The sequence below is a fragment of the Monodelphis domestica genome, chromosome 7 (assembly GCF_027887165.1).
Source record: "Monodelphis domestica isolate mMonDom1 chromosome 7, mMonDom1.pri, whole genome shotgun sequence".
NCBI classification, from domain to species: Eukaryota; Metazoa; Chordata; class Mammalia; order Didelphimorphia; family Didelphidae; genus Monodelphis; species Monodelphis domestica.
This window is the reverse complement of record NC_077233.1, coordinates 220395691-220420041: the sequence shown is the minus strand read 5'-3', so window position 1 is coordinate 220420041 and position 24351 is coordinate 220395691. Positions and strand designations below refer to the sequence as shown.

At 41.0% G+C, this 24351-nt stretch overlaps 1 protein-coding gene across 4 annotated transcripts in view; it reads right to left on the bottom strand.

Moving 5' to 3' along the window:
* Positions 1-24351, bottom strand: part of MICALL2 (MICAL like 2) — a 79831-nt gene that overhangs the window by 12401 nt on the left and 43079 nt on the right. For all 4 annotated transcript variants that reach the window (XM_056806497.1, XM_056806496.1, XM_056806495.1 and 1 more), the window contains 8 exons: positions 19710-19803; positions 17600-17790; positions 13352-13468; positions 12000-12064; positions 10549-10672; positions 9652-9742; positions 8886-8959; positions 5421-5535 (listed from right to left, as the gene is read on the bottom strand). In XM_056806497.1, coding sequence (XP_056662475.1) covers positions 5421-5535; positions 8886-8959; positions 9652-9742; positions 10549-10672; positions 12000-12064; positions 13352-13468; positions 17600-17790; positions 19710-19803 — 871 coding nt within the window. The remainder of the gene's footprint in view (positions 1-5420; positions 5536-8885; positions 8960-9651; positions 9743-10548; positions 10673-11999; positions 12065-13351; positions 13469-17599; positions 17791-19709; positions 19804-24351) is intronic.

Sequence of the window (24351 nt, the reverse complement as noted above, 5' to 3'; positions counted from 1 at the left end):
CTATTTGACATTGTACTAGAAACACTAGCAGTAGCAATTAGAGAAGATAAAGAAATTGAAGGCATCAGAATAGGCAAGGAGGAGACCAAGTTATCACTCTTTGCGGATGACATGATGGTCTACTTAAAGAATCCTAGAGATTCAACCAAAAAGCTAATTGAAATAATCAACAACTTTAGCAAAGTTGCAGGATACAAAATAAACCCACATAAATCATCAGCTTTTCTATATATCTCCAACACAGCTCAGCAGCAAGAACTAGAAAGAGAAATCCCATTCAAAATCACCTTAGACAAAATAAAATACCTAGGAATCTATCTCCCAAGACAAACACAGGAACTATATGAACACAACTACAAAACACTCGCCACACAACTAAAACTAGACTTGAACAATTGGAAAAACATTAACTGCTCATGGATAGGACGAGCCAATATAATAAAAATGACCATCCTACCCAAACTTATTTATCTATTTAGTGCCATACCCATTGAACTACCAAAATACTTCTTCACTGATTTAGAAAAAACCATAACAAAGTTCATTTGGAAGAACAAAAGATCAAGGATATCCAGGGAAATAATGAAAAAAAACACATATGATGGGGGCCTTGCAGTCCCAGACCTCAAACTATATTACAAAGCAGCAGTCATCAAAACAATTTGGTACTGGCTAAGAAACAGAAAGGAAGATCAGTGGAATAGACTGGGGGAAAACGACCTCAGCAAGACAGTATACGATAAACCCAAAGATCCCAGCTTTTGGGACAAAAATCCACTATTCGATAAAAACTGCTGGGAAAATTGGAAGACAGTGTGGGAGAGACTAGGAATAGATCAACACCTCACACCCTACACCAAGATAAATTCAAAATGGGTGAGTGACTTAAACATAAAGAAGGAAACCATAAGTAAATTGGGTAAACACAGAATAGTATACATGTCAGACCTTTGGGAGGGGAAAGGCTTTAAAACCAAGCAAGATATAGAAAGAATCACAAAATGTAAAATAAATAATTTTGACTACATCAAACTAAAAAGCTTTTGTACAAACAAAACCAATATAACTAAAATCAGAAGGGAAACAACAAATTGGGAAAAAATCTTCATAGAAACCTCTGACAAAGGTTTAATTACTCATATTTATAATGAGCTAAATCAATTGTACAAAAAATCAAGCCATTCTCCAATTGATAAATGGGCAAGGGAAATGGATAGGCAGTTCTCAGATAAAGAAATCAAAACTATTAACAAGCACATGAAGAAGTGTTCTACATCTCTTATAATCAGAGAGATGCAAATCAAAACAACTCTGAGGTATCACCTCACACCTAGCAGATTGGCTAACATAACAGCAAAGGAAAGTAATGAATGCTGGAGGGGATGTGGCAAAGTAGGGACATTAATTCATTGCTGGTGGAGCTGTGAACTGATCCAACCATTCTGGAGGGCAATTTGGAACTATGCCCAAAGGGCGACAAAAGAATATCTACCCTTTGATCCAGCCATAGCACTGCTGGGTCTGTACCCCAAAGAGATAATGGACACAAAGACTTGTACAAAAATATTCATAGCTGCGCTCTTTGTGGTGGCCCAAAACTGGAAAACGAGGGGATGCCCATCAATTGGGGAATGGCTGAACAAACTGTGGTATATGTTGGTGATGGAATACTACTGTGCTCAAAGGAATAATAAAGTGGAGAAGTTCCATGGAGACTGGAACAACCTCCAGGAAGTGATGCAGAGCGAGAGGAGCAGAACCAGGAGAACATTGTACACAGAGACTAATACACTGTGGTATAATCGAACGTAATGGACTTCTCCATTAGGGGCGGTGTAATGTCCCTGAACAACTTTCAGGGATCCAGGAGAAAAAAAAACACCATTCATAAGCAAAGGATAAACTATGGGAGTGGAAACACCGAGAAAAAGCAACTGCCTGAATACAGAGGTTGAGGGGACATGACAGAGGATAGACTTTAAATGAACACTCTAATGCAAATACTATCAACAAAGCAATGGGTTCAAATCAAGAAAACATCTAATGCCCAGTGGACTTACGCGTCGGCTATGGGGGGTGGGGGGGAGGAAAAGAAAATGATCTATGTCTTTAACGAATAATGCTTGGAAAAGATCAAATAAAATATATTTAAAAAAAAATAATTTTAAAAGAAAAAATAAAGGATGGAAGGTAAGAATTTTTCAAAAATAATTAAAGTAGCTTTAAAATAATTAAAATTTTTTTAATAATTTAAAAAATAAAAAATAAAAGTTGTGCTTTCTCCCCATCATCCTACGAGATAGGCAATGGAAATATTGTTGTCCATATTTTATAGAGGAGAACGTTGAGCCCAGAAGAGAATCAGTAGTTTGTATCAGTCCCATACTCAATAGGTAGCAGAGCTGGGCTTTGGATTATTCCATCTCCAAGATCAATGATCTTTCCCCCACGCCATGCACTGAAGGTCCTCTATGACTTAGCCCAATTTTACCTGCTGTTGTTGTGGTTCAGTCATTTCAGATGTGTCTGACTCTTGGGGACCCCATTTGGGGTTTTCTTGTCAAAGATACCAGTGGTTAGCCATTTCCTTCTCTAGCTCATTTTATAGATGAGGAAACTGAGGCAAAGAGGGTGAAGTGATTTTGACCAGGATCACACAGCTAGTGTCTAAGGTAGGATTTGAATTCAGAAAGATGAGTCTTTTTGACTCCAGGCCCAGTATTCCATCTTCTGTACTACCTAACTGTCTGGCATATAGTAGGTAGCTTGTTCCATTCCCCCTTTCTTGATGCTTAAAACCTCTGTGGACTTGGGCAAATCACTTAACCTCCTTGGGCCTTAGTTTCCTCATCTGTAAAATAAAAAGATTGTCGTCTAAGGTACCTTTCAGCTCAGGATCTAGAATCCTGCCTCTACCACCTCTTCTTTGCAAACTTAGTATGCTATATAAATGGCAGCTCTAATTATATAATATAAGCATAACTTTTACAATTTAAATTATTTTTTTTGTCTTTAACATTAAACAATCCAGCTAACTCCTTCTCCCCCCCCCCCCAAAGAAGGCATCATTGGACAAAGAGATAGATTTTATATAGAGCTATGTCTTGCTTGTTATCAGTTCTCATTCTGGAAGTGGATATACATAAGTCATTCTTCAAACACTATTTCTGCAGCTGTTCATAATGTTCTCTGCATTCTATTCATATCATTCTTTGCAATTCCATGAAGGTCTCTGCATGTTGGGTTTTTTTTAACCTTATCTTCTGTTATAGAATTAATACTGTGTACTGGTTCCAGGGCAGAAGAGCAGTAAAGGCTAAGGAATGGGGGTTAAGTGACTTGCCCAGGGTCACACGGCTAGGAAGTGGCTGAGGGCAGATTTGAAGTCAGGACCTCCCAACTCCAAGGGAGAGGCCAGGAAGAACTAGGTCTGGCTCTCAATCCACTGGGCAAGGTGGATGAGTTTAAAATTAAAAAATAAATAAATAAATAAATAAAAATAAAAAAGGTTTTCTGTCTCTGGGGTTTTTGACCCTGGGCAAGTCACTTGACCCCCATTGCGTAGCTCTTACCACTCTTGTGCCTTGGAACCAATACATTATATCAATTTTAAGACAGAAGGGCAGGATATATAAAAAATTTTTAATTAACCTCCTCGTTATTTCTTTCGGCACCATAGTATTATTTCTCAATCATATGCCATGAGCTGTTTAGCCATTCCCCGTTCTTTGCCACCCCAAAGAGAGCCACCATAAATATTTTAGAACATATAGGTTCTTTTTCTTTGTCCCTAACCATCTTAGGAAATAAGCCTAATAATATCGTGGAGACAAAAGTATACAGTTGAGCCCTTATTCTGTACAACGTAGCCCTTAATCGATAGCATTCCTGCTCTGTTCTGTACTTCATGGCTATCGATATTGCCTCCCAAACTAGAGACAAGACTTCTAGATTATAATATTTTATCCCCTTCTATAAATAAAACTACTCGGGTGTAACCCTCTTGAGATAAGGAGCTGCATCATCTGATTGTGTATTTGCAGGGACTTTGGGGACTGGCCTCTTGAGAGTCTCATTGAGTTGGGATGGTGACCGGAGGACCTCAAAGGCGCTCTTCATGGGGCATCCCTTCTGCCCAGTGGCCTGGATGCTACTGGCTTCCAGGTGACTGGCCCTTCCAAGTTCATCCCCAAGCTGGAAACTGGGGGATGAGTTATTTAGTTCCAGCAGTTCTCAGAGACTAAATTATAATGGGATTATACAGTCTGCTTCAGTGGAGGAACACAGGAAGAGAACAACCTTGAAGTAATGATGTAAATACATCAATAGCCTCAGGGCCCAGCACATTAAGAAGCTCCCAAATGTTTGTTGAAGTGAACTGAATTAAACCAGAATCAAGTACCTTCTCTCAAGGGACAGGGGCAGGGGTAATGCCTGGGGTGTGCCCGCATACCAGGACACACCTCTCAGTGGTTGTTGTTCAATTACACCCAACTCTTCATGGCCCATTTGGGGTTTTCTTGGCAAAGATACTGGAGGGGTTTGCCATTTCCTTCTCCAGCTCATTTTACAGATGAGAAAACTGAGGCAAATAAAGTTAAATGATTTGCCCAGGGTCACATAGCTGGTAAGTGCCTGAAGCTAGATTTGAACCCTGGTCTTCCTGACTCCAGGATGGTACTCCATTGGTTGTGCCACCTACCTGCTGTATAGTTGGAAATCTTGAACCCTTAAAACTACATTACCCAAAATTCCTTTCAGTATTACCTAGAATCCTTTTCCCTTTTCCTGTGTCCTTGCCTTTAGGAGGGTATTTAGTTTTGCTGTGACTCCTCCCACATGCTCTTTTACCTGCAACCGGGCTGAGTTTAGATAGTTCCTTTACTTTAGTTATTATTAATAAAACTTTATAAACTATAATATTTAGTTATTGAATATTAATTTTAGAACCCACACTGCCCATCTCTGGGCAGGACCCTAAAATTGTCAAATTTAGTCCCCATTTTCCCCACAACTCTTAATCGCTGGGAGCAGGTTCCCCACTCCTCGCCTCATAAAAACATCTCACGGTTCTCGACTAAACGCTGACGCTTTCTGAATTGTGGTTTCCTCATCTGCAAAATCTGGACGATTTCATGCTAGCACATTCTGTACTGGAGCTGGGGGAGGCAAAAGGGATGAGGGAAACCACCATCCGAAAAAGCCTTTGGAAAAGCGGAGAGATGTGAAGTATCCCCGTTTTCCTTTTCCTGGTGGGCTTTTCCTTCTAAGCTCCTTCCAAGTCCTCTCCTTGCCTCCCACTCCATTTCGGAATCCAGGTCCCCTCCGACGGGCTGCTCACATCCCCTGGATTGTCTCAGTCTCCCTTTTCTCCCCCAAATCCCCACTGCCAGCATCCACTTCAACTGCCCCGTCCTCACCTGAGCCGATCCTCATCCAGACTGTCCACGATGTCGCTGCGATCATTCACCGTGTTCACATACTGTTCGAGAAGATCCTGTTCCCTCTTCTTCTCCCTCGGAGTCTTCAAAGCCTCTGAAGGTTTAAAATAGCCATTACCCAGCCTGCCCTACCTGCTCTTTCCCGAGGGGAGCAAGCTATTCCTTAGACACCTGTTAGTCCCCATTTCTCCTGCAGGTGGCAGCATATCTTCTCTCTCATGGTGGCATGGATGCCAAGTAACTGGGAATCCATGACCACACAGCCTTCCAAAGCCGCCGAATCACGGAATCTAGAGTCTTGGAGGGGACCCAAAGGCCATCTAATTCATCTTCTATTGCTAGTAAGGCTAAGACTTCTCGACTCTGAGCTGAGGGTATTTTAAATGTTTTCAGATAACCTATAGGAGACCTCAGAAGAACTCCCAAAGGCATCATGGTGTGAAGGGAAAAGCATAGGCTAAGAAGCTGAGAAGCTGTGTGACTTTAGACAACTCACTTCACCTTTCTGGGCCTCTTATAAAATATTATAAAATAATAGGGCTCATAAAATACTTTTAGTATAAACTTATAATAATAAATATTATATCTATATATAACCTATAGACTTTATTTGTAACATAAATATAACTTTATTATATTTATAAGATAAACATAACTATTATATTTCTAACATAAATATAACTTTGTTATATTTATTATAATATAAATATAACTTTGTTTATAATAAAATATAAATTTGTATTTATAATATAAATATAACTATTATATTTATAACATAAATATAATTTATATTTCTAATGTAAATATAACTTTATTCTACTTATGATATAAACATAACTTTATTATATGTATAACATAACTATAACTATATTTATAATATAAATACAACTTTGTTATATTATAATATAAATATAAGTGACTATACATAATTATATAAATATGAATGTTATCTTTATAATTATATGAACATAACTTTAATATTTATTATGTTATTTATAATATATTTGATAATGTAAATAACTATTATTTTTATATTATTTATTATACATTTATAATGTAAATATAACTTTATTGTGTTTATATTATATAAATATAACTATTATTTATTCTATATTTATAACAATATAAACATAACTTATTTTATTTATTATTTATAATATATTTGATAGTGTAAATATAACATATTATTATATATTTATAATAATTTAGATATAACTATTATAATATAAATATAACTATTGTATGTATAATAGCATACACATAACTTTACTTATATTTATGACATAAATATAACTTTATTATAATATAAATATAACTTTTAAATATTTATAATCATATAACTATAGATGTTATATTTATAATTATATAAATATAACTATTTATCTTTATAATTATATGAACATATTTGTTGTGTTATTTATAATATATTAATAATGTAAATATAACTTATTTATATTATGTTTATAATGTAAATATAACTCTGTTATGTTTATAGTGTATGAATATAACTATTATTTATTATATATTTATAATAATATAAGCATGCCTTATTATTTTGTAATAATGTATTCTTTATATTTCTAATCATATAAATATAACTTATAAGAGGTTTAGGATATGCTCTTTGAGATTCCTTCCAGCTCTAATCTTATGATCTATTTTCTATGGTGAGAAAACTCCAGAGAACATGAGCATGATGTACAAAGTATTAACAAGTGGAAGAACTGGATAGCCTAGAGAAGATGGAATGGTAATAGGATAGCTTCCTTTAAGTATTTCAAGGGCTATCATATGAGAAACAGGTCAGACTTATCCTGCTCCTCAAAAGAAGAACTAGTAGCAATGGGTAGAAGGTGTATAAAGATAGACTTAGACTCGATAAAAGGGAGAATTTTCTAAAATTTTGTGGTAGCTGTTGTTCAGTTGTTTCAAAAATGTCCAACTCTTCATGGCCCCATTCAGGTTTTCGTGGCAAAGACACTGGAATAGTTTGCCATTTCCTTCTCCAGCTCATTTTACATATGAGAAGATTGAGACAAATAGGATTTAGTGGGTTGCCCAGGGTCAGCCTGTTATTAAATGTCTGAGGTCAAATTTGAACTCAGGAAGAGGAGTCTTTGTGATTCCAACTTCAGCACTCCATCTATTGAGCCACCTAACTTCTAAAATGTAGAACCATCCAAAGTGGAATGTGCCACACCTGGAGGTAGTGGGTTCTTCCTCATTAAAGGTCTTTAGGCAGACCCTGGAGAACCTCTTTTCAGTGGATAGTGGAAAATGATTTCCTGTTCAGTTGAGGGTGAATTAGAATGGCCTTTGTGGTTCCTTCCAACTCTCTAAGATAAGGTAATTCTTCAATTCCACTCCAACGCTAATATTCTGATTCTATAAATTTTGGTGTTGTCTTTTTTAATCTTTTAAAAATACATTACAGTCTAGTTTTTACATAACCTTCATTTATAGATAGCTTCCTCCCTTACCTTTTTGGAGAACCATACGGAAGGAAGGAAGGAAGGAAGGAAGGAAGGAAGGAAGGAAGGAAGGAAGGAAGGAAGGAAGGAAGGAAGGAAGGAAGGAAGGAAGGAAGGAAGGAAGGAAGGAAGGAAGGAAGGAAGGAAGGAAGGAAGGAAGGAAGGAAGGAAGGAAGGAAGGAAGGAAGGAAGGAAGGAAGGAAGGAAGGAAGGAAGGAAGGAAGGAAGGAAGGAAGGAAGGAAGGAAGGAAGGAAAGAGAGAGCAAGCTCAGGAAAACAACAGATTTGGCAATACAGTAGGACCTTGTTTTCCGTGACCAATACATTCCAAGACTTTTTGCATAAGCTGAAAATCACACATAATAGCAAAACCCATTATTAAATAAGCATTTCTTATACAAACATACCTAGGTACTTTATGACTTTTCTTGGGCTTATCAGAACTACCGGCACCATCACTCTTGCACTTTGAGACCATTATGAATAACTAAATAGCATTAATGAAACAAAAAGAAGCCCCACTCTGAAGGGGCATGACTTGTTACAAAACAAGAACTCAGGTCAAAGACTGATTGATGCAAGAGCTAATGTTTGGTGCAAAATAGTGTAATGACTTATACTAATGCTCCTCAGAATGAAAATGAGTGTGATTGGATGAACAGCTACAAGATTTTATGTGGATTTTGTGTATAATTAAATTTTTTATTTTCTTTCTTTTATTATTTTTGTTATTTTTTTAGTTATTTTATTTATTTACTCATTTTTCTGCCTTTATTTTCTTTGATTGCCAATAGAGAACACCTGAATTGGCATGTGTTGAATGTGCATAAAACAAGGTCCAACTCTAGGTACATTTATTTCACACTTGTATGATTCTAAGAGGCAAGAATTTCACCTCAGGGTCAGGTAATCATCCCCCCTTCTCTACATACAAGGGCTGGGGGAAAGCTAAAAGGCCTGGTCATCTACATACCTGGTTTTTCCATCAAACGTCGAAGTTCATCAGCAATATCAAGCTGCATCTCTTCCAGGCGCTGCTCCTTGGCCCTGGAAAAATGCATCAAAGAAACAGGTTCCTGAGCTCAAAGTGACCTGGGTCTTAGCTTCCCCACACAACTCAAGGCTAATGCCATCAGGGATGCTGTTCTCTGATTTAAAAAAAAATGTCTTCCCTGTGTCAGCTGGGTGGCTCAGTGGATAGAGCCAGACCTAGAAATAGGAGGTCCTGGGATTAAATCTGGTCTCAGACATTTCCTAGCTGTGTGACCCTGGGCAAGTCACTTAACTCCCATTGCCTAGCCTTTACCACTCCTTTGCTACAAAACTAATACAATGATATTGATTCTAAGATAGAAGGTAAGGGTTTGGGGGGGTTATGTTTTCCCTAGGGCATCTAGGTGACCCAGTGGATTGAGAACCAGGCTTAGAAACAGGAGGTCCTAGATTCAAATCTGACTTCAGACACTGCCTATGTGACCCTGGGTAAGCCACTCCAAGTGCCTGGCCCTTAACATTTTTCTGCCTTGGTACTGATACTTGGTATTGACTCTAAGAGGGTTTAAAACGAAATATCTTTTCCAACAGCCAGCTCTAGTTCTCTTTTTTAGAAGGAGAGGAGGGTCGGGGGAGTCCCCTGCTCAACCCCAACCCCTAGGGCATACCTACCCTAGCCCAGCCCACATCAGCCATGGTTGGGGGGAGGGGGAAGGCAGGGTGCCAAGGATTCAGGTCATACTCACTTGTACATCAGCTCTGACTCCTGCCTCAACAACAGCTGTTTCTCATGGATGAGTTTGAACCATTCTACCATGAGGGCATCTTCAGATTCATCTAAATGTAAACAAGAAGGGAACAAGGATGTTGTTCATAGTCTTGGATCAACATAGTCTGGAGTCCCCTGAATATCAAAGGTGAGCAGGCAGGACCCCACTAGGAGCTTTGGACAGGTGAGGCACCCAGTGTTTCCACTGTTCCCACCTTTGCCTCAAATAGGATAAATCTCAATGAAGACTGCTTTTCTGTACACCACGACTAAATCCAGAGACCTAAAACTCTACCTTAGTATAGTACATGAGTAATACAACCTAGACCTCTAGTCTAGTGGTCCTTGAGGTCTTCTGAACAGCAGAAGCCTCCCCCCCCCCCACTGAACCTCCCTTTCCCTCAAGGGAAAGAATCGGGGTTGAGTGCCAAAAGATGGAACCTGGGATGTGGATTGCATGGGGCCAAAAGCTGAACTAGGAGATCAGTTTCAAGGTCCAAGGCAAGAGTGGAGAAGGGTTGGGAGCAGGGGAGCAGGAGACCAAGCAAGGGTACCTAGTTTAGCAAATGCTGGTCTCCCAAAACACAGCAAGATATCCCAAGCAGGGCTGGAAAAGAAATTAGAACCAAAGCCTGGGTCACAAATCAGAACAAGGGTAGCTCAGAGAAGGATGGATCTGAATACGATGCCAGAGGCCAGCCTGCTGTTGAAAAACTGGCCTTCCCTTCTCACTCCTCCTCACAGAAAAGACTGGGCTGATCCCCATCCCAGCAGGCAGGGGTAGTTAGCAGGGAGGTAGTTAGTCAAGGAAAAACCCCATCAGCTTGATTCCATTCCCTTCCTACTGCAGCATGGTGCTCTCCTGCTAACTTACCCCCTTCGGCTTCCCGAAGCTTTTTCTCTAGGTCTATGCCTTTCAGTTCTAAAGAATCCAGCTCCTTCTCGATGTCCTGAATCTTCTTTTGAATCTCTTCCTCTGGGATATAGTCAGGGTGGAGCTAAGAGGCAGAAACAGAGAAGAAGAGGGCAATTACAGGGAGAAAGGTCATGATATGATGGTGTGAAGATTAAATTAAAACTCTCCCCTGATTGTGAAAATTAAATTAACTCCCCTGCCCATTTTTAGATTTAATCACCAAAAGTGTAAACACTCCATTCACACTTGAGTGGGGGAGGTGCAATAATGGGTGACAAATCAGAATCAAACTGACTACCCCTGGGCAGTCCTAAAGCAAAGTTTCAACAGTAATTGGTAGATGTAATAAATGGAGCAAGGCACAGGAAGTGACACAAAAGAAAGTGCCTTTAAAAGGGAGTTACAACTTCCTGTGGAGGAGAATTGTCTAAGATCTTCAGAGAGAACTTCTGACTTCTAGAGTTCAGAGTTGGAGTTGGAGACTGAAGAAGAATCTGCTGCCTGGACCTGAGACCTTGTTCTTGGTGAGACTGTCCTTAAATTTCCCTTTGGACTGACACATGGAGAGTGAAAAAAGCTAACTCCTTTCCTGGATTTTCTGAAGAGACTAGCCTCAGGAGGGACCTATCTTTTTAGAGAGACATCCCCAGGCCCTCAGTTTTGCTGAGGCCTCTCCAGTTTAGGACTAACTCTCCCTGCCAGGGTTGAGCCAGGGGTCAGAGTAAATGACTTAGTGCTTTGGCTAGATATCTTATCCTATCCTCTCTCTGATTTTCTTACTTCACTCTTTCTATATTTTGTAAATAAACTGTAAATAAATCTCTTTGGAATAAACTAAATTCCTGATGACCCCATTCTTAAATAATCCAGTCCAACCTTTTATAATTAACCCCATTTCCCCCTTACAATGGATAGTGTTAGATAATGAGTTAGGAAGACCTTCGTTCAAATCGTGCTTCAGACAGTAATTCAGGGCAAGTCACTTTATCTTTCTAAGCCTTAGTATATCTTTCTATAAAGTGAGGAGGTTGGATTTGATGGTCTCTAAAATACTTTCTGGCTCTAAATCAATGATCCTAAGACTATTGCCTCCCCACTCCCTTCAGCAATAACATAACAACTCATTATTTATATACAACAATCATATTATATATAATATTAGTTATATACAACAAAAATAACTCATCTTCTGAATAATACCAAGTGGGGAGAGGGTTCAACTTAATTTATCACATGGTTAAGTACCTCCTATGTGCCTTCCTCTCTTTCTCAATGAGAAAAAATTTTTTCTAGTCCTTTCCCTACAGTGATAATTTCTTTCCAACTGACTTTTGTGATCCTCCTCTCTCTCCCCATCTCTTCTCCCTTTCCCCAATTCTGTTGCTAACTATTTCTCTTTTCAAACATACCTTGACTGGAGATTTCACCTCCTTGTTGGATGAAATGGGGAAACTAGTTGGAATATAGGGTTTTTCTGAAAAGGAAGCAAAATCTATCAGAACCTTCAATAAAGTAAGAGTTGGGCTCTATCATTCAGCTCCTGACACTGGGTATTTTCACTAACTGTTCCTCGTGCCTACAATTCTCTCACTACCTATCCACATCTTCTGGCTTCCTTCAAGTCTCATCAAAATTCTTCTAAAACTCACAGGATACAAACAGCCCCCCTTGAAGTCACATTAATTCTCCTCCTTTCTTTCCTTAACTGTTCATTTACTCGACCAACCCCTCAGATCCTGCCTGCAATCTCAAGTGTTCTTTGCACAGGGTTTGAGCCTTCTGGGTAAGCAAACAGGATCGCAAAGATGCCTCATGAAATGTTACAAGGTTTCCATGCCTACAAACATTAGGTTTGATGGAACTTTCCCTTATTCAGGGGCAGCCATATAGCATGGGGGGGTGGGGCAAATCCGGCCCGAGATATTTTCTAGTTGTGTGATCCTGGACAAGTTACTTAACTCTATTTGCCTAAACTTTGCCCTTCTGTCTTAGAGCTATAGTTATTAGAACAGGATGGAAGAAAGGAAGGAAGGAAGGAAGGAAGGAAGGAAGGAAGGAAGGAAGGAAGGAAGGAAGGAAGGAAGGAAGGAAGGAAGGAAGGAAGGAAGGAAGGAAGGAAGGAAGGAAGGAAGGAAGGAAGGAAGGAAGGAAGGAAGGAAGGAAGGAAGGAAGGAAGGAAGGAAGGAAGGAAGGGAGGAAGGGAAGGAGGGAGGGAGGGAGGGAGGGAGGGAAGAAATAAATAAATAAATAAATAAATAAATAAGAAAGAGATATTAGAGAAAAAGTAAGAAAGGGAAGGAGAGAAGAGGGAGAGGGAGAGGGAGAGGGAGAGAAGAAGGAGAGGGAGAGTGAGAGGGAGAGGGAGAGGGAGAGGGAGAGGGAGAGGGAGAGGGAGAGGGAGAGGGAGAGGGAGAGGGAGAGGGAGAGGGAGAGGGAGAGGGAGAGGGAGAGGGAGAGGGAGAGGAGAGGAGAGGAGAGGAGAGGAGAGGAGAGGAGAGGAGAGGAGAGGAGAGGAGAGGAGAGGTGAGGAGAGGAGAGGAGAGGAGAGGAGAGGAGAGGAGAAGAGAGGAGAGGAGAGGAGAGGAGAGGAAATTTCCCTTATTCCTTGGGCTATTTTCCCTTGGAAGGAATGCAAAGGGCTAAGGGAGAGAAGGAAGGAAGGGCTTTAGGAAGATTGAAACAGGGGAATGGAAGGAGGAAGGGAGGCTTCAGTCTGAAAGGGGCTTGGCCCCCACCACAGGTAGGAAAGCCTTAAACGGACCTATCTTGCTGAGCCGACTAGGCTTCTCTGGGGGTGTGGCATCATCCCTCTTGTGCTCGAGCTTCATCCAGCTGTCAGAAACATCCAGGTTGGGGGGTATGGAGAGTTTCTTCCGGCCTGTTGATAAAGCAGTTGAAAGTATAGAGTTAGGAAAGAAGCGACAGAGAGACAGACGGGTTAAGGAAGCTGGTAGATTTATTGTTCTGTTTAGGGCCGTAGCATCTACTTTATTCTCTTAATTCTAAACACCAATACAATCCCAAATCTAAACCACAGATTCCTAGGAGAGGAGTTGAAAAGGACTCTGAACCCCAAGATTCAATGTATGTTTGATGGAATAGAATTTTTTCAGTAGTCGGAATTGATTTGCATGTAACCATCCATACTCTTCCTTAGTCTTCCTAGGGATGAATGTCACACCTCTAATTTGAAAGTTAAGGACAGCTGGGTGCCACAGTGGACAGAGAGTTAGGCCTCGAGTCAGGAAATCCTGAGTGGACAGAGTTAGGCCTCGAGTCAGGAAATCCTGAGTTCAAATCTGCCCTCAGATACTTGTGACCCTGGGCAAGTCACTTAACCCCGCTTGCCTCAATTTCTTAATCTGTAAAATGAGCTGAAAAAAGGCAATGACAAACTATTCCTTTTGCCAAGTTGCCAAAAAACTATCTTGGCTAAGGAAACCCTAAATGGGATCAAGAAGAATCAAACTGAAACAACTGAACAACAAAACAGACATCACAAGCACTTTGCTGCAAAAATCAATCACAGGAACTGAGTTTGGGTCTCAGATCTAACACTGGCCATCTGAGTGACCACAGGCAAGTTGATTAATCTCTCTAGTCCTCAGTTTCTTCATCTGTAAAATAAAGAAGCTGAATTTAGTGGGCCCCTAAAATCCCTCCAGCTCCTATATCTGGGACCAAAGTCATTAATTTGTGTTACTGTTGATCAGTTGATTCAGTAGTATCCCACTCTTCTTGACCCTATTTTGCGGCTTTCTTGGAAAAGATAACAGTGGTTTGCCACTTCCTTCTCCAGCTCATTTTCCAGATGAGGAACTGAGATTAATAGGGCTAAGTGGCTTGCCCAAGGTCACATAGCTAGTAAGTGTCTGAAATCAGATTTGAGTTCAGGAAGAGGAGTCCTTCTGACACTTTTGCACTGTGATGCTTAGCTGCCCCCCAAAAGCAACTAAGGAAGTGCTAAATGTTGGGAAGGGGAAAGGTTGGTGAGGAGGAAGACATGGCAACATTAATGAATGAACAGATAAATTGTTGTTTGGTCATATACCCAACTCTTCCAGAGTCCATGTGGGATTTTCTTGGCAAAAATCCTGCAATGGCTTGCCACTCCTTTTTTCCAGCTCATTGTATAGAGGAGGAAACTGAAGCAAAGTTAATAAGTTAGTATCTGAGGCCAGATTTGAACCCGGGGAGATGAGTCTTCCTGACCCCAGGCACAGCACTCTATCCACAGTGCCACCTCACTGCCTAGAAGAAAGGATGACTTCCATAAAAGCTATGGCAGCCCCAAAAACTTCTACCACTCCAAATACTAAAACTTGTGTCAGAGGCTGGCATTAAAGAAAAAGTGTGTGAAACTGATCACCTCGAAGGGGGAGGAGCCCCAGAAATTTGGAATCTTGAGGAGGAGAAGACTCTGGCTGGTAGAGGAGTTGTTCTATCAGTCTTGAAAAGTCAAAGACAGAAGGTGGTAAAAAGACTTTCTCCTGAGGGTTACCGACTTTTCCTGCTAGTGACTGGAAATCTTTACCCGCAACACTTACCAATTGAAGGGACTTTCTGAAGAGAAACCTGAGCAGACTTTACCTCAGCTCCTGTTGCCCAGAGTGAGTCAACCTGACTTTCTCTCAGAGGGCTCAGGCTGCCAAGGCCTGAGTTCCCCCAAAATTTAAGGAGGGAGAGGAAAGGGTTTAGATAGAGACAGGGACCCCTTTTCCCCACTTTCCTTTTCCCATTCTTCCCTGCCTATTATTCCTTTTGTATTACCTGATTGAGTTGACATTAAAAGTTATCTGTTCCCCAAGCTGAGTGTGAGTGAACAAATCAAGGGGAGACCCTTTGGTCTTGAGTAGTGGAGGGGGGACAATAGGGACAAGAGCAAATTGGAGAGAGCTGCTTTAATTAAGGAGGGAAAGCAGGAGGGGGAAAATCTTCAAACCCCTTCTCCTCTAAGCCAACTCATTACATCTTCCATCTCCCCTGAACCCCACTTAGAAAAGGGGTTCTCCTCTCTTTCCCCCACCTCTATACTGAAAGTCTGAACCCCTCAGTTACAACTAAATAACCCTTTATAATACAGACTTGTCTTCTACTGGAAGGTCAACAACATTTCCTCTACATGTTTCTCCCATGCCTTCATTTAGGATGATCCTGTATCAAGTTTAATCATCAAGGCTAGACCTGAAAGCCCAGCCTATAGAAATCAGTGAAATTCCTAAAAAAACAAACAAACAAAGCCGAATTGGGGGGGGAAATAACACTAGGAAACGTGCAAAGTGGAATGCTCAGTCCCAGGCAGGCGCTTCCCACAGTTCTCTGTATTCTCTGTACAGCTTCCTTAAGGAAGGCTTAGAATGAAAAGCCACTGTGCCACTCACAGAAATATCCTTAGCTGCCCCTGCATTACTTTTAAAAAGCCATCTGTCTAGGGGGCAGCTGGGTGATTCAGTGGAGATAGGAGAGCCAGAACCAGAGATGGAAGTTCAAATCTGGCCTCAGACACTTCCCAGCTGTGTGTCCCTGGGCAAGTCACTTATTGCCTAGCTCTTACCACTCTTCTGCCTTGGAACCAATACACAGTATTGATTCCAAGAATGAAGGTAAGGGTTTTATTTTTTTTTAATTTTCATTATTTAACGTCAATTATCATTCAGTTACTTTCATGAAATTTTTTATTGTATTTATTCATGTCCCAAAAACTATACACAGCACATCTCTAACACAAACATATAACACGCACTAAAAACCTCACTACATTAGAACATACAGCCATGAAAATACATACCAACTTTTAGAGGACAGAAAAAATATTCTAATAACAGAGTTTGCAGCCACTTGCACACACACACAACAAGCTCTTATCCCTTTTAGGAAAAAAGACCTTTCCAAGACACACGAGTTTTCCAAAATTAAGAAATAAATAAAGACTCTTGTAACCTAAGCTGCTACTCGCAAGCCAGAGCCCACCTCGACACTCAGGGCTTCCTCCAGCCTCCCCCAGGCTGGCACACAAACCCAGAGAAAGTCACCTTCGAGGACAGGGTCCTGGAGGGAAATGGATGCTATCTGATGGAGGTTTTCTCCAAGCCAGACATTTCATGGACTATTTGAGGCCTGGGAGTCTCCGATCACACCAGCCCACTGCTGAGAATCCTTGTCAAACTCTACAGCCTGGAGTCTTTCCAGCGGAGGGCACGGGTTTGCCCAGAGCTGTCCCTGCTTTCTCCCTCTGTGCCCCCAAGGATAAATGGCACAGCCGAGGGCTAAACTTCTAAGTCCAGGGCCTGCAAACAGGGTAACAACAGCTTCCCTATTAGCTGCAATGAATCCTGTTTGCTGTGATCTGGGTTTCCAATTTTAACTCTACCACTTATGACCTTGGACAAGTCACTAAACTCCCTAGACCTCAGTTTCCTCACCTATAAAATGTATCTTGAAGGTCCTTCTAGCACTAAATTAATTATCCTATGATCTTTATAGCCAATTCCTTAAGGATCATCAATACTTTTCCTTCTCTAGTCCTTTCTCTCCCAAACTACCTTGTATTTGACTAATAACTTAGCTAATCCTAACTAAATTTAACTAATTCACTAAATTTAATTAATAATTTAAAAAATGTATATAGTATCTACTCTACATCGGGCACTGTGCTAAGTGCTTTCCATTTATCATCTCATTTGGTCCTCACAACAGCCCAAGGAGGCCGAAACGATTATTATCCCCATTTTACACATAAGGAAAGTGAAGGCAAATAATATTAAGTAACTTGCTCAGGATCATACAGCTAGTAAATGTGCAATGTTGGAGTTCTCCAAGTCATTGCTTGATCCACTATACAACCTAGCCAACCTAGCTGGAAGGGTTTTGTGGGTACTATTATTATACCCATTTTACAGATGAGGAAACTGAAGGCAAGCAGGGTTAAGTGACTTGCTCAGGATCCCATAGCTAGTAAATATATGAGGACAGAAATTGAATTTGAAGGAAGAACACTTGGGTTATTTACCTTGGGGGGCAGGGACAGAGGCCTGGCTCTTACTGGGAAGGGCAGAGGCAGAGGTGGAGGCCTTGTCCTTTAGAGGTGAGCTCAGCGTGATCTCAATACTTGTGGAGGAATTTTCCAAAGGCTTCTTGGAAAGGGCCAATCCCTTGGTATCTATGGGAGTTGGCGTGACTTTTTCCTTTTGCTCTGAAACCCTGGCAAGAAGACATAAAGAGAGGAAAATGAGAAGAGAAAAGAAATGCTGTGGGTCCATATCTGTGTATGCATCCTACTGACAGGAAGGTTTGAATGAGTTGTGCTTGCCTATACAGTGTACAGATCAGATCCCCTATTACAGTGATGGCGAATCTTTTAGAGGCAGAGTGCCGGACCCTATCCCCATCCTCCAGACCAAGTGCTGTGCCCCTCCCCCCCATAGAGTGTCAGGTGTGCCCCGCCCCCCCCTTACCCCCACACAGGGGAGAGAGGAAGCACTCCAATTGGGCTGCTGCACAGAGGGGCAGGGGAAGTAAGGAATGTCCTCAGTGCAGGGGGGTGCCAGGGTTGGTCTAAGTCCTCAGTTCCCCTCCAGCTCTGCCACCTATGAGATGCCCATCTTAGCCCCTGTGTGCTCCCATTAGCTGCTGGGCAGAGGGGCGGGGATGTAAAAAAATGTCATCTGGCTCAGTGGAGAGGGGGAGGAGAACAGCTCCACACAAGATCTTCTGCCTTTCCAGTAATGAACTCTGGTGGGGGAAGGGTGGCTATGTGCCCACAGAGAGCTCTCTGCATGCCGTATTTGGTGTGCCATAGATTCACCATCACTGTTGTATTACATGTTTGTATATGGACATACCAAAATGTACTCAGGCGTTGAATGGGTAAGTCAATACACATAAATGTATAAGCGACTGTGTGCACTAACTTTGTAGATAGAATTACAGACCACATGCATACATGCATGGACACAGGAATCCATAGCCATGTAAACACTTTCATCCATTTTTATAAAATATCACTAAGTAGGGGGCAGCTGGATGGCTGCCAGATCCAGATGGATCTCCAGATGGAGAGCCAGATTCAGTGACAGGAGGTCCTGGGTTCAAATCTGACCTCAGACACTTCCTAGCTGTGTGACCCTGGGTAAGTCACTTAACCCTCATTGCCTAGCCCTTACCATAATTCTGCCTTGGAACCAACAGACTGTATTGATTCTAAGACAGGAGGTAAAGGTTGAAAAAAAAATAAAAAGAAAGTAGAAAAGAACCCATCATTACAAAAATATTCATAGCTTCTTCTTTTATAGTGGCAAAGAACTGGAAACTGAAAGGGGACAGTGCCCATCAACTGGGAAATGGCTAAACAAATTATGGTATATGAATCTGATGAAACATTACTGTGCTACCAGAAATGATCAAGGTGGGGCAGCTAGATGGCTCCATGGATTGAAAATCAGGCCCAGAGAAGAAAGGTCCTGGGTTCAACTCTGACCTCAGACAATTCCTAGCTGTGTGACCCTGGGCAAGTCGCTTAACTCCCATTGCCTAGCCCTTACTATTCTTCTGCCTTAGAACAAAGGCAAGGGTTTAAAAAATAAAATAAAATAAAGTATACTGGTATATATCCATATCCAGGACAATACAAGTTACTTAACCCCAAATGCTTAGTCCTTTCCACTCTTCTACCTTGGAACCAATACCTAGTGTCAATTCTAAGATTCTAAGACAGAAGGTAAGGGTTTTAAAAAAAAGAAGAAGTAGTAGTAGTAGTGTGGGAGTAGAAATCCAGAAGAAAACCTATGATTTATCCCTTGTTTATATGGGTATAGGATTTGGGGTTTTGGCTTTAAAGGATTACTCTATGACCAAAATGAATAATATGGAAATGGGTTTTGCATGATAATACATATATAAGCCAGTGGAATTGCTTGTCAACTACAGGACAGGGGAGGAAAGAGGGAAAGGAGACAGCAAGAATCTTGCAAAGATGGAAAAAATTTAAAAATACTAAATAAGTGAATAAACCATACCCAGGTCACCCGCTGGCATTCCTTCACACAAAAGTACACATATACCCTGTGTCCCCATGGGCATGAGTGGAGCTCACTTTGAGTTTCTGCCCCTGAGTTACTCACTTGTCCACTGACGAGATCTTCTCCACAGGCTTTAGTTTGGACCGCCAAGCGGCAGGATCCTCAATTTGGTTTTCAGTAGAGCGGGGACCCTGACCTAGAAGCAAGCACAGCAAATGTATGGAATCAGACCTGGTCTCAGACACAAGTCACTTAACCTCACTGCCTCGCTTTACCCCTCTTCTGCCTTGGAACCAATAACTGGTATTGATGCTAAGAGAGAAGGGAAGGGATTAAAAAAAGACCCAGAAGGGCTGAGTACTTGGCCCACCCAGGTCCTACTAGGCAAGCGTTCTTCACTCTTGACTCAGAATAAGAATTCAGAACTCTTGTAGCAGCTCATGACCAGTCCAGTTCCGCTTTACAGAACTCAAGATGGAAGAAGCTGCCATTCTGGGCTATTTCCTTCTCTGTAAAGAAGAGGCTGGACCGGCTGCTCTCTAAAGTCCCTCATGGTTCTAGCATCCTGTGATTCTCTGGAATGCCCTTCCTCTCCCTGGTAAAGAGCAGCAAAGAAAATAATAATATCCATAGCTAACATTTATACAGCATGTGTTGTCATTCAAGCATTTCAGTTGTGTTCAACCCTGTTTGAGATTGTCTTGGCAAAGATACTGGAGTGGCTGACCATTTCCTTCTCCAGCTCATTTGACAGAGGAGGAAACTAAGGCAAGCAGGATTAAGTGACTAGCAAAAGTCTAGTAAGCGTCTGAGGCTGGATTTGAACTCAGGAAGATGAGTCTTCCTGATTCTAGGCCTGGCACTCTATCCACTGTACCAACCTAGAGGCCCCTAGCTCCAGAAACTGCTTCACAATCACTATCTCATTTGATCCTCAAAACAGCCCTAGCAGATAAATGCTATTATTATCCTAATTTTTCAGTGAAGGAAAATGAGCCAAGAAGAAGTTAAATGACTTGCCTCAGGTCACATACCTATCTGAGGTCAGATTTGAACTCAGGCCTGGATCAAGAACTGGGGGGGAGGTTGCAAGAACTCAGCCCTTCTGGGTCTTTTTTTAACTCCTTCCCTATTGTCTTAGAGTCAATATCAGGTATTGGTTGCAAGGCAGAAAAGGGTCATGTTAAGCACACTGTACTTAAAAATAAAAAATTTCTAAAAAGAAGTCCCTTCTCTCAAACTGCTCATCGTAGCCTTCCCTAAATTGATATGTTGGGAAGGAAATAAATTCTGGATTTTGCTGACACTGGCATAATAATATGGAGAAAAAGGATAGAATAGCATCACAGCACAATAGAAACATACCTTACCTGTCAAAAAGGAAATGAGGTCACTGTGAGTTAGAGAATGGTCCATGCTGATTCATCCCTACCTGGAGGATATCCTACTATTACCTCCAATTCAGCTTATCCAAAACTAAAATCACCTTTTTAAAATTTTATTTTGAGAAAGGAGATAAGAGTGCTGGACTTGGAGTCAGGAAGATCTATCCAAATTCAAATCCTGCTTCAGACTCTTACTAGTTGTATGATCTTCACCATCTGTCTGCCTCAGTTTCCTCATTTGCAAAATGAGGATAGTTAATAGCATCTACCTCCCAGAGTGGTTGTGAGGACTCTTAAATGGCCCTACTTTCCCCTAGAAGAATACAGTCAGTTTTGATGGTGTGTAATTAGAATCTGATACCCAAAAAAAACCGATTCCCAGCATCCCACCCTCTTCCTGTTACATGCTGATATAGACAGGATATAAATTCTGTGGAGTGCCATCTCTCGCTCTCTTCTCCCACATGCGAGGCTGGGAAAGCTGGCTTTACTCAGGCTTTTACTTTTGTCTTCTTATTCCTTTACTTCAAGTGATTATTGATAAACCTTATATTATATATACATATATAATATGTATAATATAATATATAATAATATAATATTTGGAGTTATTGTATATCATTTTAATCTTACAATGATTCTTGGTTGTAAACCCAGTTCCCTCACCTTCCAGAACATCCCATTCTAGGCTTTTTGCCAGCCTTAAAGCACTATATAGAGTCTAGCTATAGAAATTATAACAATGCTGATTATAATTATGAATTAATGATTATTAGCATTATCTTTCCCTCCCTATCTTCTTTGATATTTAGACTCTTAACCTCAAGCCATTGGATTCTTCCCTCTGCATCACGCATCATGCCCAATGGGCAGCCCCATCTGGGGGACAGTATCTTCCACATAGAATAAACATGTGCCTTCCTTTCAACTTTTGCTAGCATCATCATAGTTTGAGGTCCCCTCTTTTCTTCAATGGGCCACAGGCATTGCCTCCTCCTTTGTCTCTCCCTCACCAGCCTATTCTCTCCAAATCATCCTTTGGACCGACAACAAAGTCATCTTCCTAATGTACAAGTCATTGGAACATAGATTTAAAGCTCGATGGGGCCTTAGAAGTCAATGAGTTGGGTCAGTTGGGTGGCCTGGCGAGGGGAGGTCCTGGGTTCAAATCTGCCCTCAGACATGTCCTAGCTGGGTGAGCCCAGGCAAGTCACTTATCACCCCACTGCTTGGCCCTTTCTGCTCTTTGGTCTTAGAACTGATGCAAAGAAAGAAAGAGGTTTTGTTTTGTTTTGTTTTGTTTTTAAGTCAATGAGTCCAATTCTTTCATCTACAGGAAGATGAAGCTGATATACAAAGAGGTTAATTACATAGGTGATAAATGAGCAAAATCAGCCAAATGTGGTATGTGATTTGGCTCAGAGGGGCTTAAATGGCTTGTTAACCAGGTTAACAGATCTAGTGCTAGAGTGAAGAGTGGATTCCCTGAATCCAAGTCCGACACTCTTTCCATTCTGTGAAAAGTCTCTCTTCTGGGCTCTCTGTCCCTTATACATAGCGTTGGATCTCTTCTCCTCATGCGTTTGCCCTGGCCAGCCCCTCCTGCCTGTATTTCACCCTCAAAGGATCCTTAAGATATACCTTTTATATGAAGCCTTTCCCAATTCCCCCACCCACCCACAGCTGCTAGCAAACTCCTTCTATAACAAGAAAATCAGTAAGCAATAACTTAATGCCTAAAGTGTGGTCAAATTACAATCTTAGAACTACACGATGTACAGGACAATTCTGAAGGACTTGTGACAAAGAATGCCCTCCGCCTCCAGAGAAAGAACTGGTGGAGTCGATGCAGGTCAAAATATATCATTTTTCTCTTTAGTTTATTTGGGTTTTATTTTGGCGTTTTGGTTTTATATGAGTAGTCTCTTATAAAAATGACCAACATGGAAGTATGTTTTCCATTATAATATGTGGATAATCCAAATAAATTTGTTTGGAAGGGGAGAAAAAGGAGGGAGGGAGACAATTTGGATCTTAGAAGTTCAGAAAAATGGATGCTGAAAATTGTTTTTAGGTGTAATTGGGAAAATAAAATATATTTAAATGAATTTTTTAAAAAGAACTATAAGATGTAATGATACAATTTGAAGAATATAGTCTCAGTAGAAATCCAGAAGGAAATATGACTTTTCACTTGTTTAATATGGGTATATGATTTGGGGTTTTGGTTTTAAAAGATGACTCTATTACAAAAATGAATAATATAGAAATGCTTTGGGTTTTTTTTAAACCCTTACCTTCAGTCTTAGAATTAATACTGTGTATTGGCTCCAAAGTAGAAGAGTGGTAAGGACTAGGCAATGGGGATGAAGTGACTTGTTCAGGGTCACCCAGCTAGGAAGTGTCTGAGGCCAAATTTGAATTCAGGACCTGCCATCTCTAAGCCTGGCTCTCCATCCACTGAACCACCCAGCTGCCCCGGGTTTTGAGTGATAATGCATGTATAACTCAGTGGCAAAAAAAATGGAAAATGAGGGGGTGTCCATTGATTGGGGAATGGCAGAATAAATTGTGGTATCTGTAGGTGATGGACTACTATTGTGATCAAAGGAATAATAAACTGGAGGAATTCCATGTGAACTGGAATGACCTCCAGGAAGTGATGCAGAGTGAGAGGAGCAGAACCAGGAGAACACTGGACACTGTAAAATTGAGATTTGAACTCTGGACTTCAATCCCCACAAGTCCTTGCTCCACTTCCCCAAAATGCTTTGTAATCTCACGGAATTCTGAGGTGGGCAAGATTGAGAAGGGATTTAACCTGATTGCAAAGGCTTTTGAGGGGTTTTTTTTTTGGACTTCCGTTTTGGAGTGGACGTGGCTCTTTCCATAATGTAGGTGAGGTCTTGTCTAGGCCTCTGGCCTAGGCACGTTTTCCTTATCCTGTATTTTCTTTAATTCTTAATCCTTAATAAACTTCTAAAAAATATAATACTCCTTGCAGAGAGAAACTAATTTCTACCTGCTTCAGTCTCCCCTAAATTTTAATCTTTACAACACAGAGACTGATACACTGTGGTACAATTGAATGTAATGGACTTCTCTAGTAGTAGCAATGCAACGATCCAGGACAATTCTGAGGGACTTATGAGAAAGAACACTATCCACATCCAGAGAAAGAACTGTGGGAGTAGAAACACAGAAGAAAAACAACTGCTTGATCACATGGTTGATGGACTCTAAAGGATCGCCCGAGTGCAAATATCAATAATATAGAAATAGGTCTTGATCAATGACACAAGTAAAACCCAGTGGAATTGTGCTTCAGCTATGGGGGGGGGGGGGGGGAGGGAAGAACA